Source organism: Aptenodytes forsteri, unplaced genomic scaffold (assembly GCF_000699145.1).
Source record: "Aptenodytes forsteri isolate BGI_AS27 unplaced genomic scaffold, ASM69914v1 Scaffold26, whole genome shotgun sequence".
NCBI classification, from domain to species: Eukaryota; Metazoa; Chordata; class Aves; order Sphenisciformes; family Spheniscidae; genus Aptenodytes; species Aptenodytes forsteri.
Genome location: NW_008794125.1, coordinates 2,490,749 through 2,508,778, shown reverse-complemented (window position 1 = coordinate 2,508,778; position 18,030 = coordinate 2,490,749). Strand labels below are relative to the sequence as shown.

General features: G+C 50.2%; 1 protein-coding gene across 1 annotated transcript in view; it reads right to left on the bottom strand.

The window, feature by feature from the left end:
- Positions 1-727: 727 nt before the first annotated feature.
- Positions 728-18,030, bottom strand: part of TRAP1 (TNF receptor associated protein 1) — a 22,740-nt gene continuing 5,437 nt past the window's right edge. Inside the window, exons 5-18 of the mRNA XM_009278623.1 lie at positions 12,664-12,735; positions 11,763-11,923; positions 10,440-10,549; positions 10,178-10,251; positions 7,600-7,755; positions 7,102-7,222; positions 6,905-6,974; positions 5,018-5,165; positions 4,315-4,500; positions 3,579-3,717; positions 2,979-3,064; positions 2,354-2,499; positions 1,880-1,952; positions 728-1,590 (exon numbers count right to left, since the gene is read on the bottom strand). Coding sequence (XP_009276898.1) covers positions 1,489-1,590; positions 1,880-1,952; positions 2,354-2,499; positions 2,979-3,064; positions 3,579-3,717; positions 4,315-4,500; positions 5,018-5,165; positions 6,905-6,974; positions 7,102-7,222; positions 7,600-7,755; positions 10,178-10,251; positions 10,440-10,549; positions 11,763-11,923; positions 12,664-12,735 — 1,644 coding nt within the window. The 3' untranslated portion in view covers positions 728-1,488. The remainder of the gene's footprint in view (positions 1,591-1,879; positions 1,953-2,353; positions 2,500-2,978; positions 3,065-3,578; positions 3,718-4,314; positions 4,501-5,017; positions 5,166-6,904; positions 6,975-7,101; positions 7,223-7,599; positions 7,756-10,177; positions 10,252-10,439; positions 10,550-11,762; positions 11,924-12,663; positions 12,736-18,030) is intronic.

Below are 18,030 nucleotides of genomic sequence, written 5' to 3'. Positions count from 1 at the left end.
CTTCCCTACTCCTGCTGGCCACACTATTCCTGACACAACGTATCAGAAGGGGTGTAGGATGTCAAAGGTGGCTCCTTGTTCTTCTCAACACTCTCTAAACTGTCACGTTAGTTCCTCTTCTGCATCTGAATAAAAGTGAAATTTTAGGTGATGTTAATAAAACTTCTAAAATGGTACCCCATGCAGCAGACCCTTTTCATTCCTCTTTGCACAGCCAGGCTTCCTTTAGCTTAAAGAGCTGGAGGTTGTCCTGTCCAGCAGAGCATCCAGTTAACCAAATCCAGTTCTGGAATCTTAATCTGGCAATTTGAAGATAAGCTAAACAAGTATCACGGCTGCCTCAGAGCCCCCACTGAGCAGGGGAAAGAATTCTTGTAAACCAGTTTGCATGGTGTAAACGAGACCCACAGAGGGAAATCTAGTGTGGCATTTTCTGTTAAAGGCCTCTTCTGTTGAACAGCCACTGCTCCTTAGAAAGGATTCAAAGGGCTAAACTCCATTTTCAAAGACAAGGCTAACAGGGTTCGTAGCTACAGATTCTCCTGTTTGCCCTCCACACTCTCAGCTACTACCTGCTGTTGTTTGCACAGCCCTCTCTTCCCACCACTGTCCAGTGCTTGATGCCCTGCAGAACCAAGCAGCATCTGAAGAGAGAAAAACCAACAAATCACTAGCTGGAAGACACAAAGACCAACAAGGTTATGGGAAAAGAAAAGAGTGGAGGGGTCTGGAAAAGAAAGAGGAGTTTATTTATCATAAATACAGATCAGCTAGACATGCAGTTTATCCCACCGAAGAGGGAAAAACCCTGGAGACTCTCCAGAAAGCCACATGCTGGAAAGCTGTTTCCTGGTTACTTCCCTTTCTCCACAGCAAGACCTGGATGAACTCAATTATCCAGCAGCTCGGTGATCTTTTCCGCCATGGGATTGTACTGCCATGTTCCACCAACAGTATCCGTGCCTGCTAATGGCAGCAATCTGTCTCCATGCCAGCAAATGCCTCCTGCCTGGTCAGAGATGAAGGTTTCTTAACAAATTAATTAATTCTGTCAGTGCTTGTTCGGAGCACAATGGTGCACAGGGATGCAGTGGATGGGGGGGGGCGTATTCACAGACCTGACTGGGAATCTTGCTGCCCACATCTGTTTTAGGAAAGGCCATTTCTAGAAACAGTATGAACTGAGGCTCTTCAGGCTTGGGTCAGAAATTTGGGCATATTGTTAAAACAATACCAGCAGCAACCTCTGGATTTTGTTCCCACTAAGAACATCGCATTTTGAACGGGTTGATGACATGTGACCTAATAATTACAACTGGCTCCTCCCTGTGCAGTGAGGGTTGGAAGCCCCTGCATTGTCCCTGGCCCTCTGCCATGTGAGCCCCTCGCTGCACAGTGCCTGCAAGCAGATGCTGCAATAGCTGACAGAGTGACTGCACTTGAGGAAAGAGACAGCAGCACAGAGTTCATCCTTCAGTCTTCTGGGGCTCAGTTCTTCTCCAGGATTCTGGTGAGGAGTTCGTTCAGCCGGCTCACCATTGGTCTGGGATCCTCATTCAGTCCTGCTGCTATCATGGCATTCTCATAAATCTGAAAAAGAGAAGAAAGCATTAAATAAGCAGCAAGAGCGAGCCGGATGAGCGCTGGGGAGGAAGCGCATGTCACTCTCCAGGACTTGCATGCTGAGACCAAGCATGTCTTCTAGGCCATCTGGTAGGAAAACACATGGACCACAAGTACCAGAAATACCCGAAGTGGGACCACAGAAGGATGTGATTCCTGCCCGCTACAAAAGCTTCACCCTGTTCCCCGCCACACATGGTCTGTGAGCTGGTTCTGGGGAGGATGGTGCCGCTTCTGGAGAAGGCCTGGCTCTCACCTGATCAACCAACAGCTGGGCCAGATCAGGCTGACTGTCCTTTAGCTCGTTAAGCTTCTTAATCAGAGCATGCCTGTAAGAGTGAGAGAGATCAACACTGAGACTTGGTATTTTTGGACACAATGAGAAATTTATTTCCAAAATGAGCAGCTAAGCCAAGGTGGGACAGAAAAGGTTCTACCTAAAGGCCAAAATAGCTCCAACTTCCTCGCTCCCGTTCTAGGGGCTTCTCTCTTCTCTCCCATCCTGTCCCCATAGCTCCCATTGTCCTCAGAGGGCTGGACAGTGAGTGTCTGTCTCTCTCTTTCTCATGTCAACCGTGCCATGCAGCCTCACAGACCAAGGCACTGTGGCATGCACTGCACTTAATGGGGAGGGCTCTGCTAATTGGGAGCCTTACGTTGCCTCTTCTCTGCCTCCACCCCAGCGAGACTGCAGTGCCCCAGGCTTAGCACTGGTATTGCTCCCCCTTACCCTGTGTTGATCTCCAGGGTGGGCTGCAGGAGCTGGGCACGTTCCTCTTGGGTCTTGGCCAGCTGCTGCATGCGAAGAAAGTGGCGGGCAGCCCCCATCTCGAGCACAGTGATCATGGCGGGGTGGGTGTCCAGCCGTGTAGTCACCTGTGGCAAAAACAGCAATCAGTGCTGAGAGGGAAAATGCACATGGGTTAGAGGTGGGGGATGTTCAAGGATGTGGGGTCTCCTCAGCACAGATCCACACCAAGCCCCTGCACGATTCGTCCCGACCCCACAGGAGCTGCCTAAACCAGCAGGAAAGCTGGTGGCCCAAATGGCCCCACTGGTCTGCAGGCAAGACAGTCACCAGCTTGTTCTTCTGGTGACCTGAGCATGAACTAGTAAAATGGGCTTTGCTCATTACACATTAAGATGTGGTTCTTCCGCTGCCATGCTGACCATCCAAATGACAAATGCCAGCATTCATACCATTTACAGAAAGGAGGCACAGAGCAGAACGATTTCTCTCAGGGTCCAAAGAAAAATCTGTGGCAGCAGATGCCCAATCAACCACCATCTTCTTTCCCTAGACTATTACCTCCATGGATCTCCTGTACTCAGTTACCCAGGCACAGAATACCTACCTTAACACCAGTGACTCGAGAGCCTAAGGCATTTCTCATCCAGGCCATCAGATCCTCAGCCTCTTTCTCCGTCAGACGTTCTGCAGCTGGCAGGGGAAAGAGGGCACATCTGAGCTTGCATCTATAGTGTGCCAAAGGACAGTGAGCTTTACTCCTGAGCTCAGTCCATTTCACACTTCCTTTTACCTGCGCTCTTGTGGAAATGGGAAGGCAGCACCACTCGGCACACACCTACGCATATGCCCTCATCCCAGACCGTGCCATACCCAGAGAGGGCAGGCTCATGCCCTGCCAATGCCTGCCTACCTCTGTCAGGGCACCAGATGTGCGCGTGTTGTTAAAACTCAGATCATGGAAACTCCACGTATGACATTCCGTCTGTTTAAATTAGTAAATCCCTTAAACTTTGATAACGTGGGATGAAAGGGTTCTGCAGGAACTGCAGGTTGCCTTAGAACATGAGAATGGCAGGATGGAAAGGAGTGCTCTTGCTCACACGCTCAGGAGCTGCAAGAGCGCTGGAGAAGGTGTACCCTCACTGGCTGGCACAGGGCAGCAGGACTGCATGCAGCAGGAAGGGGCAGGGGAGCCTCACGATACCTGAGCGGCTCTCCTCAAACTTCTCTTCCTTATAGTGATCAACAACAATATCTGTCTCCACCGAGATCAGCTTCTTCTTGTCAAACTCCCGAAGGTGCAAGAGTGTCAGCTCATCAAATTGCTCATAGCAGAACAGGACCTGCGCCAAAAAAGGAACAATAACACATTGTTCGGGATGCAACAGCATTTATTCCTTCCCAAGGCAACTCTGCACCAAACAGCAAGAACATCACAAGGGAAACTAGCAGGTTCAACCCCATGGTGACTATCGCTCAGGACCCCAAATGAAAGCAAACCCTTGGAGGGCTTTGTTACCATGGGTGGCAGGTCTGCAGCTGAACAAGTCCTGCTGCCCAATGGAAACTGAGAACCAGCACCGACTCCAGTCCTGAAAGGGCCACCTGCCCACAGAGGACACCTGTAACATGGTCACCAGCCCTGCACAGCAGCTCCTGGGCTCCTTCTCTGGGGTTCAGCGAAGATATTAAACAGATGTCAGAACTAGATGTCTGCACAAGTACTAACCCGCCTGCACAGAGTGTGTGACAGGTCCTTCCTGGCCTCACACTGCAGTAGCCAGTCTGAGTGGAGACAGGGAGCCCGGGCAAAGACACCACAGCGGCAGGGGTCTGTCACAGGCCTCACTGCCCTGCTCAGCTCCGAGATCCAGGTGAGCCCTGACCACTGATGGTAGCAGCTCAGGGTGTCCCCTGGCCATGGCACACTGCTCACCCACCTCCATGTCCTTTTTCTTCATGGCCTCAAAGTACGGGGAGTGCTCGGCCAGGTGCCGGTTGGGTGCACACAGGTAGTAGATGTTTCTGCTCCCTGCCTTCATGCGGGAGGCGTAGTCGGTCAGGCTGGTCAGCTGGCCTGCGGGCAGGGCGGACGATTCGTAACGTAGCAACTTGGCTATGTCCTCCTGGAAGAAATGTGCTCCTGTGAGCTGAGGGCAGGCGACTACAGCTCTACCTGACCACTCCCAGCCCCAAGACATCCCTTTGCAGCATGCAGGCCTCTTTGCAGCCCTGCAAAAAGGCTCAGGGGATTCTGAGTCCCTCCTTTCCTGCTCCAGATATTAAGGAGGCAGAAAAATGACCCGGACAGGATGTAAGTCGAGCTCTCCTGGAAATGGGAATCCAGGCAGAGGACAACAGTAGGGGAAAGCCCTACTTCATTGCCTGTTGTAGTTCATATTGCATCAGGGAGGGCTGGCAACATAGTGTGGGTACAGAGACTCTCAAATTAAGTGGGAAGCAGCAGCCAGTCAGAAAGCGTGAGAGTTAGGGCACTAGAGAATATGTAGGTCTTGTTAGACCCAGGAACACAAGTTACGGGCGTGTAAGATTCACAGAGAAGTAGCAGCCCCCCTCATCCCAGGTCACGGTAGGAGCCAATACTCTTTCCCACCAGCTGCTGTGCTTCAGGACTCCTGGTACCTTGACATCCTGCTCTGCTATCGTGACAATCCCCTCTCTCATGAATACCCCGTAGTCCTCAAAGAATTTGGCATATTTCTCAGGGTCCTTCTTGCTCTGGTCAATGAAGAACTTGATCAACCTCTTCTGCAAAACATCTCGGAGCTTCCTGCAGCAGGAACAAGCCTTTTTAAAGACGGCTGCTAGACCAAGACGAGATTTTAGGTGAACATCCCTCTTCCTGTGCAGTGTTTTAGCGATGCATTTGCAAATATGAGGATGAAGAAGAAACTCTAGGTCCACCGTCTCCTTTCCCTCATGGCTCTGCATCTGTTCTTTGTATCTCAGTCAAGAGCAGCTCTTGAGCTGGAGAGATAGTTAGGGCTGCGATACAAATGTACTGCTGAAGCTCAACTCTCCAGTGACTCAGTGATGCTGCAGTACATAACCACCGTGCACAGGGCATCTGCCTCCCTCCCACAGTGTCCTGGTTTTGGCAGGGATAGAGTTAATTTCCTTTCTAGTAGCTGGTACAGTGTTTTGGATTTAGGATGAGAACAAAGATAACGCACCACCGATGTTTTAGTTGTTGCTAGGTAATGCTTACACTAGCCAAGGACTTTTCAGCTTCCCATGCTCTACTGACTGAGAAGGCTGGAGGTGCACAAGAAGCTGGGAGGGGGCACAGCCAGGACAGCTGCCCCAAACTGGCCAGAGGGACATTCCATACCATGGGACGTCATACTCAGTACATAAACTGGGGAAAGCTGGCCGGGGGGGCCGCTGCTCGGGGACTGGCTGGGCATCGGTCGGCGGGGGGGGGGCAATTGTACTGTGCATCACTTGCTTTGTGTATTATTATTATTATCATATTATTAGCATTTTATTTCAATTATTAAACTGTTTATCTCAATCCACGAGTTTTTCTCACTTGTGCTCTTCCAATTCTCTCCCCCATCACACCGGGTGGGGGGGAGTGAGCGAGCGGCTGGGTGGGGCTCAGTTGCCAACTGAGGTTAAACCACGACACACAGCTACCCTTAAACATGGGAAGGAAGTGGCTATGAAAGGGTTACAACTGGAGGTATCTTTTCTGAAGGCCTGAAAATCCACTGTGAAGTGACAGGGTTAATTTGGTGACTATAGTGAGGCATTTTGCCAGCTGTAGAATATGAAGTTAGCCATCAAACCTAACAAGATAACAGCGCCAATGCTAAGGAGTGAGAGCCTACTCTTATCCTTCCCTCCAGTTCCAACAATGGCAGATGTTTGAGAGGGGACCTGAAGGACAAAAAGTAAGGAAAAACCAAAGCCAGATCTAAGGGGTTCTTAGAGGAGACTGGCCTGCTGGCAGTCAGCTTCACTGGGCCTCAGCACCAAATGAAAACCCTGCTGACTGGCACTCAGTTTTCGACAAACGTGTGCGTGAGCACAGCAGAGCTTTGAAGGAAGTCTGGAGACAACAGGCACAAGGTGCTGTTTGAAGATCTACACATAAATAACGGTGACACTAAAGTACGGCCCAGCTTCCTAGTATTGACAGCTGACTTACTGTTTGGTTTTGTTTTCCAAACCACTTGGTGGTGCAGACCAGACACTTTCAATAGCAAATCCACTCTTACTGCTGTAGACCAGAGATACCGAAAGGCAGCCTAGGGCACGAGGGGCTCATGGCCCAAGCAGGCGGCAGCAGATTGGATGACACAGGACACTGCTCCCACATCTCCAGATGTGACCAGCAAGGCTGAGAACTCACTTTGTACACTACTGAAATTCTCAACGATGGAAATGTTGCAGCTTACGCGCCAGGTCCCTCCAAGCCCTTCTAACTATCCCACAATATCCCCTCCTCAACCAGCAAAAAGCCAGAAGAGCCTCAGCAGTCCACAGGACCTACCTCTTGCTTACCTGATAAGGGCACTCTCCTGCAGCAGCTCCCTGCTGAGGTTCAGGGGTATATCCTCACTGTCCACAACACCTGGAACACAGAGCAACCCTTGAACAGCGAGGCAAACACGAGTGCCAGGCTCAGGAAGGCAGCCCCTCGCCTCACGCCCTGTGGAAGCCATGGTCCACAGCCCGTTCTTCCTGGTCCCAGCACACACCTCTAAGAAAACGCAGCCATTTAGGCAGGATGTCTGCAGCTTTGGTTTGGATGAGAATTTTGCGGCTGTAGAGGGCAACGCTGGAGCCCAGTTCCCTGCTGATATCGAACATGGATGGTTTCTGCAGGAACAAGAGACAGAAGGGTAACACCAGCACTGTGCAGGGTGCCAGCTGCACGCTATGCTGCAGTACCTCTGTGGCTGCACCAGCTGACCGGGTCACGCTGTGGTCTTCCCTACCAGTGCTGAACCCAACGAGAGCTGAAATCTTGGCTGTCTTCCCTAGGGACCTACCTGAGCCACCTCCCTGCTCCTGTCACGGCTCAGTACCCCCACAACTATCCTGTGGCACCCAGCCCTGGAGATGCCACACTGGATATTCCTCCTTGCCATTCTGCAGCCTTAGCTGCCTCCTTTCCCTAGGGAGCTCTCCTATTCTCTCCTCTTCAGAGCAGCTGGGCAGATGTCCCACAGTTCCCTGGACAGAAGGGCGCGTACTTGCTCAGGCACATAGAAGATGCTGCGGATATTGAGGGGAGCATCGGTCTTGTAGTGCAGGACGTAGCGAGGCTTGTCGTAAGCCTGTGCTATGAAGCGGTAGAACTCCTCGTGCTGCCACTCGCCGATGTCCTTGGGGTCCAGCATCCAGAGTGCCTGTGGAGGGAGATGAGTTCCCATCAGCTCTCAAGACCCGAGGCCTCACAGCACAGGGCTCTTCTTTCAGAGTTACACTTTCCCTCCAGGGCGCTAGAGCAAGGAAATACGATCTTTCAAACAGACAGACTCCTCTGCACAGCCCGAGGGCAGTGGGATGTATTATGGTTCAGGCACATTAACACAGACTAACAAATTACCACCCCTCAGCTGCTGGGGTCACCTCTCATAGAGGTATTCTTGCCCTGCAACATATATAAGGCAGCTTTGTTTAGCCCAAAACAAAAGGGATTTGGCTAACACCTGCTACTGGCCAAGAGCATCTTGGACAGTTACCGCAGCTCAGCTGACTGGCAGTACTAGTCCAGCACCTCAAGGCCTGGCCAGCAAGCAAAAGAAAAGTGAAAGTTTAAGTGGGTCTGTTGCAACCAGCCTGCCTCCCTGATGGACGTCACTATCCCACCACAAGGTCAGCTGAGTGCTTGTGAAGCAACTCCTGGATTGCCTGTTTTCTGCTGATTTATTTTGGAATGGTTCAGAAGATGTTCGTGACCACTTGGCCATCCCTGCTGCAGGGTCAGAAAGTGCTTCAGCAGTACTGTTTCACACATCAACACGTGAGTTAAAGTCGTGAGCTCCAGACCAGGTCCCTCCCCGTGGCTATGCTTTCCACCTGCTGCTGCTCTAAACCCCCCAACACTTCCTGGAGCATTCAGCCACGCTCACACCACATTTAAGTTTTCAGTACCTCAGCAAAAGACTAGCATCTAGCAAAGACGTGGGACGTTCCGCCCATTTAACAAGCATGGGGACTCAACTAAGAATCTCGTGTTTCCAGAGGGGTAAAGCCCACTACACTCACTGCCACTCTTTTCTACTTGAGCCCTAATGAGCGACAGGAGCAATCGCTGGGGGCAATGCAAACATCCAGCCCACCCTCCACCTACCAGTCCAAGGGATTCAGGGCTCTGGCAGCCCTGCCACGCTGCCATACTCCTTAAAGCTTCTTCTGCCTCAAAGCCTTGTTCCGCAAGTGGCTTCATAACATTTCCAGTACACGCAAGTGTCCTGGAGGGTTTGCAGGATCACAAGCAGGATTACGGACCCAAGCGGGTACTAAGGTGCTTTACAGCAGCTGTTGTTAGGTAAAGTGCTGCTTTCCCACTGTGTAGCTACAGTTATCACAGACCAGAAAAGCTTCTAACTCCACGTTGTCGGCTACGTGGCAAGCATTCAAGAGCTTATCTAGGAAAATCCACACCAGGGATCTATGTGTCTGTTTACAGTGAACTGATGTCGATGTGTGGAAAAACGCAAAAACAAGGTCCTGGATAAAGAAAAGGCCTGAAATGGGAGCATCATGAGAATAAAGCTGTTGCTGTATCCCAAGGGAAAACAGACTTTCTGATAAGAAGATGAAAGTACATGGCTCTATTAAGGGCATTTCACCCCTTGCTCTAGTACTATTTTTCTCTAGGGAGTCTATTCTATTGATTGTCAGGTAGAAAGAGCTGTCTAAATCTATTTCTGATTTTGTAATTTAAAGGAAACAGCTAGAAAGCCTTTGGAACAGAAACACTACTATGCAGGAATCCAAATAAGTATCAGTGACTAATAACACCAATTACAGAACCTTAGATAAATTAACGTGATAAAATATTTAAGTACAGTCTTGAAAGTCTGTGCATTCAGTGCCACATTCCAGGAAACAAAAAAACCACACACACGCTCTCTACCTGCTCTCTTAGGTGAGGAAGCTTTAACCAACCAGAAAAGGAGATGCTGGAAGAAAATGATTCACAGATTTTTGTTTTAAAGATAATTAATTTCACCTAGGTGATTCGTGCAATTGGGCCAAGAACTTCTGACTAAAATGGATCTGGCTGCTATATCATTTTTAGTGGTCAGAAAATGCCAGCATCAAGCAGTGCTCAGCTAAGAGCTGTGAAGAAAATGAGGCTTTGAGCTGAGCCGCTAAGAAAACCAACCATTCACTGGCACTGGCTACCTCATGCTGAAGGACAGAGAGAACTGCAGCAAGAGGTGTCAGCACACCAGCGATGTGAGCAATCCCTACGTCACTAACATGTTACCTGGCTTAAACAGTTAGAGTAAGTATTATAAAGCACTGAAATAATCATTCTGATTAAGGAAAGATCCAGAAGATAACTATAAATAAAAACTGCTTTGCTAATCTGCAAGAATTCTCTCCAACAAATGCAAACAAGCAGTTCCAGGCATGACTTCTGCTGGATTGTCTCCTTTTGTTCTAATTAGCTGATCACTACAGGGTCTGTGATATCCTGGACAATCCTACCCCGATTTCTAGGGACAGCAGCAGCTTTATGCTGTTTCCTGTCTCCAGTAGAGGATTACAGTGGTTCATCTCCACGAGTGACCTGCCTGTGGCCCTCCTGCTCACCTGTAATGTGTTAATTCTTCTCCCATTGAGATACAGTGGGAAGCTGATGAAGTTGCTGTATTTTGTCACCACCTCTGGAACGGAAAGAAGACACAGAGGAGTCACGTTTGTGAAAACAACACAGTAAGAATTTCTTCAGTAACAGCAGGTGAAAGGTGCTGCAGGAGAGGAAAACCGCTGTAAATTCACCTCCCACTCACGGGGCAGCGACAGACTTCACACAGCCCCTCAGCAGGTAACAGCATTTCCCTCCTCCACTCACCCTTGACTCGGTCTTCATTTGCAAACTCCTTGCAGTCTTCTTTGAGATGTATAATAATCTTAGTCCCAGTTCTGACACCAGATGCTTCCGCAATCTCAAACATTCCTGAACTAGGATTAGAAACAGACCCTGTGTCAGCTTGTGCCTCAGATACATCCACGATGGGACATAAAAATGTTTTATTAAACTCAGAGCACACACAACAGTTCAGCGCCAAGAAAAAAAGGCAAAAAATCTTGAATGCTTGGCGGTTTTTTTTGCTTTTGGGAAGCCCCCCCAAAACACGTGGCTGTCTTCCTTACAGAGATTCCAGACCCAGGACACGTTGCTCTGCAAAGACACCAGCAGCCTCTACAGAAAAGGAAACAAACTTCAAAACAAACTTCAGGCCGTGTGGGCCCAGCCTCCAACTCCTCTCCTACATTTCCTACAGTGACCGTCACACCCAGGCTCCTGCCTTCTCCCTTGACAGCTCGGACTCGTTTGCGGGCCCTCGTTCATATCTCCACTGGAGTGTGCAGTAACCGGTTACAAGGCAAAGCAGCTGTGCTCACTCTGGATGACCATTCCTACCCTATTGCTAAGTGAATGCCACCTGGGGATCAACCACTGGTGAGAGCACTGACCCAGGGGAGAGGCAGCAGCAGCGATGACAGACAAGCAAGCCTTCAAAGTGTACAGCGGTACAGACTGCAGTATACAGCAGCTTGCCTGCAGCCCAAGACAGTCTGATCTCTCAGTTACCAGACGTTTTTTCAAGAATTTAAGTAACTTAGTAAATTCTTTATTCCTAGGAGATTTTAAGGGGATGCAGAGCTTTTCACCCCCAGAAGCTCCAATTTCAACGTGGTCCAGCAGTCCACAGCTTTGCCATCACAGATGTTTGCAACTTCAAGGAAAAAGCAAAGGATGAGCACACGGATCTGACCCACAGAAGACACGTGCCTACAGAGCCACAGCACTGCACGAGCCCTGCCTGCTGTGGGTGCCCTTGAGCAAAAAAGCCAGGGGACGACCAGGCCAAAGAGATGAAATTTGTCTCTCCAGTCTGGGGCACTGCTAAGATGATTGCCTGCCAGCAGGGAAGGAACAGGAGAGGCAAGTACTCTCTTTGTCCATAACACGCCTGCTCTGACAAAGCAAGTTTGTCCCTGTGGTTTTCACCCTGGCACATTTGGCCGCACTTTGATACCATGTATAATCTGAGCAGGATCTAAACCAGTGAGCCTGGTCACGAAAGACCACACAAGCCCTGCCTTGCTTTGCACAGCTTTCAGTCCGTGCCTGGTCTGGACACAGCCCCCCCACGTTCTGCAGCCTTACCCATCTGAAGACCAGTGGTAGCCTGGGCTTCCCGGCTCTGCAGACTGTGAGAACACCTCCACTTTATCGGCCACCATGAAAGCTGAGTAGAAACCTACTCCAAACTGGCCGATGATTTTACTGCTAGCCTCAGCTTGGCTCTGCAGAGCATCTAGAAAAGCCTGGAGGAACAAAGGAGATATAAACCAGTGCGCAGTGACTTCAGGTACCACTGGGAGGCTGCAACCCATCCTCCAGCTGGGCTCCTCCGAGCACCGATGCAGCCCTATGCCAGGTACCGCAGCCTGGCAGTCCAGTACCCTCATCCCACACCTCTGTGTCAGCGGTCTGAGGAGGGCACCCGAGGAAAAGGGGGTCTCCCACATGGACTGCACCTCTGGAAAAGGGGAGCATTGCTTAGGGCAACACTCACTGCCGCTAGCAGTAAAGGCAAACAAACGAGGGCTCATTCAGTCAGGAGCATGAAACCTTAAAATGGTGACTCCAGAGATGAAAAAAAAAAAAAAAAATCAGGTACATATAACAACTTGCCAGCATGAGGACACGGCTGCTGCCCTCCCAGACACAGGGTGAATGCCGAGTGAGCATGTGCCCCTCCATAACAATGGCCTGGGGAGGAAGGCATTTGCTTTTGGCAGTGAGGGCAGCCAGGTGCAGCAGCATTACACACAGGACCCATTAGTGCTGCTTGGGCACCACGGGCCTCCCACGGCACACAGCAGAGACCATTAAGAGCTAGAAGACTCCACAGGTAGGTTTCACCTTCCAAGAGGGGTGCAATTTCACAGCTGGGCTGGGGGCCAAGGGACAAAATGGAATGAGAAATTACTGGGAGAACAGAAGTGACTGTAATCGGAGAAGACTTGTAAGGGGGGAGAAGGAGTGCCTCATCCCAAGTTACCTTTGAGCCTGATCGAGCAATGGTACCGAGGTTAGAAACCAGCTCCTCCTGGGTCATCCCAATACCTGTGTCCTGAAAAGAAACAGCAATTGTAGCTGAAACAGCAGTAGAGAAGCATTGCTTTAGCAACCAGCACCCGAGCAACTTCTACCTCTGACTCCCACTCTCTCCCAGCCAGCTGAGCAGTAAATGCAAGAGCCAACTTCCAGCTGTGGCTCTACCTGCACACGGTCACGATAGTGGACTCAAAAGGCACACAGCTCCAAGGGGCAGCCACAGCTGCATTGTGGCTATAAACTACCAGACAGCTCAGAGGCTCAAGCCTTTTATCGAGAGAAGACAAAACCATGCCAAGACAGGCTGGTTTCTACACCCCTCTGCAAACGCACAGGATGACAGTGCTGGAAAGAGATCTCAACCCAGTCACAGCCTCGCTGTGCCAGCTGCTCTGCACGTACAGAGACAGTCTCCATTCCTGAACAAGTCCAAAGGGGAGTTGAGAAGCAGCGAGAAGCAGCTTATTTCCAATCCGCAGATGGGGAACCGATGCCCTCATGCCAGGAATCAGTGGCAGAGCAGTGAATCCCTTAACTCTCAGGTAATGTAGAGCCTTGTCTACAAGCACCACATTCACTGATCTCCATCTACTCTGTCTTCTCCTTCCTCCTCTCCCCCTCACATCATGCTCCACAAGACTTGAGTATGAAGCTTTCAGTGCCCAGGTCCCTGAGAGCTGCGTGTTGCAGTGCCCGTGGGAACAGCCTAACCCCAGCACACCGGCCACACCTCACGGTGCTCCGTCCAGGCTTCGAAGGCACACGGCTTGTTGTCCTCCCCAGTTTAATCCAGATTTGCACTCCTGCATGCAGATAAACAACTCCCTGCTGCTAGTGCACGCCTCTCAGGCAGCAGACCCTGCGGCGGCAGCAGACCCTGCAGCAGCACCATCCAGAAAAGGCTGCAGCAAGCCTCAGACTAGGCTGCAACTTCATTTGTCACCACAACACATTTGCACGACCCCAAGGCAACATGGATAACAGCAAACCCCCAGCTAGAAATAGCCACCCTCTCACACAGGACCCCAACAAAAATCTTTGTAGTCCAATGTATTTTCAGACTTGCTCCACACACATCTTCCACAGAAGCAAAGCGCAAGCTAATGCCCTCCAGGATGCCGCTTCTGAAAACCAAGCGCCATTCCCCCTCCCAAATCCCAGCAGCTTCTCTACCTGACAGAAACATCCCGAGAAGCCACTCTTACAGGTTCTCTGAGTCACTCCGTAAGGCGGCAGCAGCAGCATGAAAATTAGCCAAGTGAAAGGTGATTCTCGTTCATGTGAGGAGTTCAGCTCTACTCGAGTACCCGTGAGCACAGTTATCACAGCTGACCGCAGCCTGCACATCCAGAAGCGCGCTGACACACTCCCAGTGTTGTTAATGCAGGGCTGGGATTCGGCGTGCAGGAGTCCGCAAAACGAGCTAGAGCGGAACTGGCTGCTGCTAGACGGCTTGGAGGTGAGGTGCCAGAGTGAATTCTGGTACAGCACGCCCCTACCACCCATGTGGGGCATTTAGTGGGCTTATTTACTAGCAAAGTAAGTTAATGTCAGTACGTATTTTTTAATCTAGTGTTTAACTCCCCTGAAGGATCAAACTGTGGTCAACTTGTGAGGTTACTGAGTGAGGTGCCATGTGGGTAAGACATTTTTCTGCATCCCCACAAGTCACGGCACAGCAGCACCTTCCACTTGATTAAATATGGTAAGGCCAGTCAGTCACCTTGGCTGAGAAGAGGGATGATGCCCGGTAAGATCTCAACAGTAGGAGATGAAATGCCAGGAAAAACAAACAGGGTATGGCAAAATCTCAGGAATCTGACATGGTCCCTTCCCCCAGGGAAGAAAAAGCCAGAAAGAAAAGTTTTCAGCATCTGGTTCAGGTTTTGTTCGTGCCAGACCCTGAACAGAACTCTTAACTCCTCTGATCCACTCCTATTTATAGCACGGCATGTCATTGCCAAATTCCAGTATGTTAAAAAAAAAAAAATATATCCCTACCCCGTGAATTTATTTGGCTATTGAATTCCGAACTCCCTGCCAAACTTATTGCAAAACGCTTAATGACAATTCCTGGAGACTAGTCTGATGAGGGTGAATCGCAGTGAACAAAGAGAGCACGGCTCAAAACAGTCTGCTCCCCCAACAGCGCCGAGCCGCTAGTAGGGAAAGTGGAAAGCGTCCTTTTAGGTGGCCGGCCGAAGATCCTGGCAAAGCAGACATTTCCTACTGCAGGAAAACACCTGGGCGGATTACAATGAAAACGCCATCAAGATTCAAACCGCTCTTGCAGCGTACACGTTTCCTGCAGCTGGCCTTCGCACTGCGCTTCTCGGCTCCCTGCACCAGATGGTGCTGCTCCAGGGAACGGGGAATAAAGTGGCAGCGGCGAGACGGGAGCTCGGCTTCCGCAGAGCAGGCCCTCTTCAGCGATGGGAAGCAAATGAACCTGCCCACAAACAGCCTGCCTTGGGCTGGGCCGACGCAAGCGCTGGCAGCACTAGCTCCATGAAACCCAAGGAAGGAGCTGGCGGGACTTCCACTGCCCTTCTCACAGCGCTCCGCGCTGCACAGGCTGCTGCTCGGCCTCTAGGCGTCTTCGCCAGGAACTACCGTGTCATCACACAACCCTCTGCAAGCACTTTCTACCCGCAATCGGCCAGCATAAATGCAAGGACTGCCGTTGCTCCACCATCAACATTACAACTTTTCTTCCCTTGCAGACAGTTTTCAAGCCCTCCCTTCAGTCTGCAAGAAAAGTTTTATCAGGCTGAAAACAGCCACAGCAGAGCTATTCGTAAAAGCACGAAGCAAATTGTACACGGGGCTCCACAAATTACAAGGCGTAAGGGATATGTTCAGAGTTCACAGTGCCAAATGCTTCTCCACAGCTTGGAGAAACCAACCACTGTATACCATGAAACAGAGTTCAGTGCGCTGACACTTCATTAGCTGAAGGTTAATTACAGAAGCCCTTCTGTTACTCAGCAGAACAACCACCTACTCACCTGGTTGAACTTCCCTTCTGGGACTTCTCAGGGTGCAGAGTAAACAGCCTCCCCCTGAACCATCCCCTCTACAGCCCTGTCCATCTGCAAGACAACACAACAGGCTTACAGACCCTCACCCCATCTTCTGAGGGAATATGAAGAGCTCTGCGGCCACACGTGTTGAACTACACTTCTAAACTAAGTAACATGTACCCTGAAGAGACAGCAGCTGAACACTGCTTTTAGCACCTTTTTGCGTGTGGAGACCTCCCAGATACAAAGTCTGCTGTTGAACTGCACGGGACCTTTGTGCTTTCTCTGCACTTTGTTCTAACCTTTGTGGCGTGGGTGCTGGACGTTCGCAGAGACCGTTCTGTGTAATGACGGCTGCTTTGTGGCGTGGGTGCTGGACGTTCGCAAACAGAGACTGTTCTGTGTAACGACGGCTGGATAACTGCCAGGCACGCAGTACCTCAGGGCTCCCACCATGAAATCCTCTGTGTTTGCTCCATAGCCCTGAGGACCTCCGTCTTCCTTGACGGAGGGATAAATGAACACCTTCGGCCCCACTATCTGTCTCATCAAATCAGTCAGTCCACAGCTCTTGTATTCATATCGTACTTTTTGATAAAGCAGAAACAAACTGCACGTAATTACAGCAACAAATCTAGTTTAAATCAACAAATTGCTTAGTTTAGCTGGTAAACAAGAACCTAGGTAATGTAACATCTTTGCTTATTACCTGAGTTCAATTTAAGGTATCGCAGAGCCTCGTTACACCAAACAATCCATTATCTAACCATTAACTGCTGCCTTTGCCACGGCTGCATCTGAAAGAACGCTTGCAGTTAGAGGTACATGTCTGAGCTACCGTGCCTTTCATTTCGCTTTGTTGCAAAACAAACACTTGAAACACTTATTTCAGTGCAAAATCTCAACGGGGCATCGGAATAACACTGACTACATTATAAAGTAAGGACATGCTGCTTTCACCAACCGATAAGGTAATAAAATCCCCAAATGTCCGATTAGCCAGTGTCCCCCCTGTTATTTAAATACCTTGCTTAAAGAGACTTAAAATTCACAAGACCAGGACAGCAGCTGCCTTGGTTTAGAACCAACACGGCACCTGCAGCAGCCATGAACGGAAGAAAAGGCACAATAAAACTGATGCATACAGACACAAGGTAATCTTGGCCTAGTACATGAAAGCTGTCCAAAGCAGAAAGCCGGAGCTTTCCTTTCCTTTCCAATACCCTGTGTTAACATTATTTTCAACAATGCCGAGCATTGCTACAGGCTCAGCCTCCACCCGTCCAGGTCTAAATGCCCACTGTTCAGAGAAGTACTTCCTTTTATCCACTTTGAATTTCCCATTTTTAAATGCGACACGCTCTTATTCTGGCATGAAGAGGAAGAAAAGAGAAGATTCCGCACTTCCTTCCCTAGGCCGCAGGTTACTTGAGATGTGTTTATATTTCTGGTTCCCTAGCTTATTTGTTAAAGACGATGCAACAACTGGCAGCTCTAACCCACCCCTGCAATCACTGGCACATTTCTGTAAGCTTAATTCCACCTAAGGCTTGTCCAAGTACAGACAGCTTTGCCCCTCCACCTCTACCTGCATTATTGTCCATCTCCTGCTCTCCTGCTTCCTCAAGCCCAAGTGGCAGACGGCTGCTGCAATGCTGCACACAGCTAAGGACGTAACCTTCTCTCTGCTGCAGCCTGGTAGCACGGGGTGGCTGCCAGGACACAACCCAGCGTGGAGGGGGACCGGCTCCCCACCTGCACCAAGCTTTGTTGGACATGCGGGTGCACCCGCATTGAACTGCTAAAGCCCAAACATCTCAGTCCCTTATGAGAGCCTCGGGACAGTCCAGTCCTTGTTGCAGACTGTTTATAACTCGTAAGCCAGGAGAGATCTGCTCAGCGATACAGGGAGCTGTTGCAGGGAGGAGTGGTGTTTGCAGTCATTTTAACTCCTCCCAAACACGGCAAACTTGTTATTTTGTGGCTTCACAGACACTGTTTTTGGATGACTGCAACAGTGAGAAGAAAGCCCGGCAAAGAGAACCCAGCAGCCCGCGCTCTGGCAGCAATTATGCTGCTTACCCGTGTTAAAACAGCAGTCACACTCCCTCACCCAGCAGCAGCAGCTATTAGCTCTGTAAACATTTTAAACAATTTCCTCTAAACTGCTAGCACTGTCCTAGCCCTAAATTAAGCATCAGCGATGACAACGGCTCCAGCCCCCGAGCTCACACAAACACGGGGTTACCACCAGACACAGCAGTATGGCAGGGTGCGGTAGCAGCAAA